The sequence below is a fragment of the Aplysia californica genome, unplaced genomic scaffold (genome assembly GCF_000002075.1).
Source record: "Aplysia californica isolate F4 #8 unplaced genomic scaffold, AplCal3.0 scaffold00273, whole genome shotgun sequence".
Lineage (NCBI taxonomy): Eukaryota > Metazoa > Mollusca > Gastropoda > Aplysiida > Aplysiidae > Aplysia > Aplysia californica.
The window spans coordinates 216,270-217,419 of record NW_004797543.1 but is presented as its reverse complement, the minus strand read 5'-3'; the positions used below and the strand labels follow the sequence as shown (position 1 = coordinate 217,419).

Here is a 1,150-nt window from a genome sequence, read left to right as displayed (position 1 = left end):
CAAGCAGTGACCTTCGTAATGATAATAATGATTACAACGGCCGCGGCTGGCGGTCTCTCTCTCTCTCTCTCTCTCTCTCTCTCTCCCTCTCAATCTCCCTCTCCCTCCCTCCCTCTCTCTCTCTCTCTCTCTCTCTCTCTCTTTCTCTCTCTCTCCCTCTCTCTGTCTCTCTTCCTGTCCCTCTCTCCTTATTTCTCTCTCGACCCTCTTAATTTCGTTTCACGCAATATGTGCTCAGACCACTAGTACTTCTCATCTTTTTACCCGTATGTGATCTTAAAATACCCGACTAGTCACACAAAATGTCCGTTCGACTTTTTGTCCTTGAAGTTTGAAGAGTGGATGGGTTATGAGGAGGTTGGACAGGAACTTGACTTGTGTCTCACATCACACAACAAAGAAAGTAGCGACTGTCGCCTTTTGGCTGCTAAAGTGAGTGATAATTGGAGGAGTGCTTTGGCTGGCTAGTTGGGGCTAAAAGAACGGCAGTGACAGTCATTGTTGAAGGGGAACATTCGAGACACAATGATGATGTGTATATTATACATATTATATAATTCTCGAGGAAAGGAAGGGAGAGGTCAAATGTGGAAGTCAGAGAACTGTCAATCAGTTCTTTAGAAAAACAAACAGAGCCCCCTTCATTCTGATATAGAAATTAATTGCTGTATTCTCCACTGTGTACTCTTTTTTAGTTAGTATTGAAAATACATTCCCGATCAAAGACACGCATTTGGCGCAACTCATAGGCGAGTTAGCAGTATGATGAGTCTTTTTTCTGTCATAAAACCTTCTTCTACAAACTCCCCAACCAAAGAATTAAACGTCTAGATATTGTGAAACCCCGTCCTTGATGTGACTTCCCGTACCGTACCATAAACTAGTCCAAAATTTTCAAAGAGCATCTGTGGTGTAGTAACTATAATAGACTCTTCCCTCGCTCTCAACCCGTACTTTTTTGTTGGATTCACTTGTGGGTGAAATATCACCGTCTCTCTGTGGGAACATATCCCTCGCCGTCCAAACTGGCTCTGGCAGGTGGGGTTGAAGCAGCCCGCTTCCTAAATAATCTAAGCTGTTTCGATCGATGTGTGGCGTAAACAAAACGTATTGCGGTAAACCATCCAAACCTTATTTTACCAGCCCGCCC

At 43.8% G+C, this 1,150-nt stretch overlaps 1 protein-coding gene across 1 annotated transcript in view; it reads left to right on the top strand.

The window, feature by feature from the left end:
- LOC101850341 (nuclear receptor subfamily 2 group E member 1) overlaps positions 1–1,150 on the top strand; it is a 70,815-nt gene that overhangs the window by 52,066 nt on the left and 17,599 nt on the right. The window contains exon 5 of the mRNA XM_035970491.1: positions 331–432. Coding sequence (XP_035826384.1) covers positions 331–432 — 102 coding nt within the window. The remainder of the gene's footprint in view (positions 1–330; positions 433–1,150) is intronic.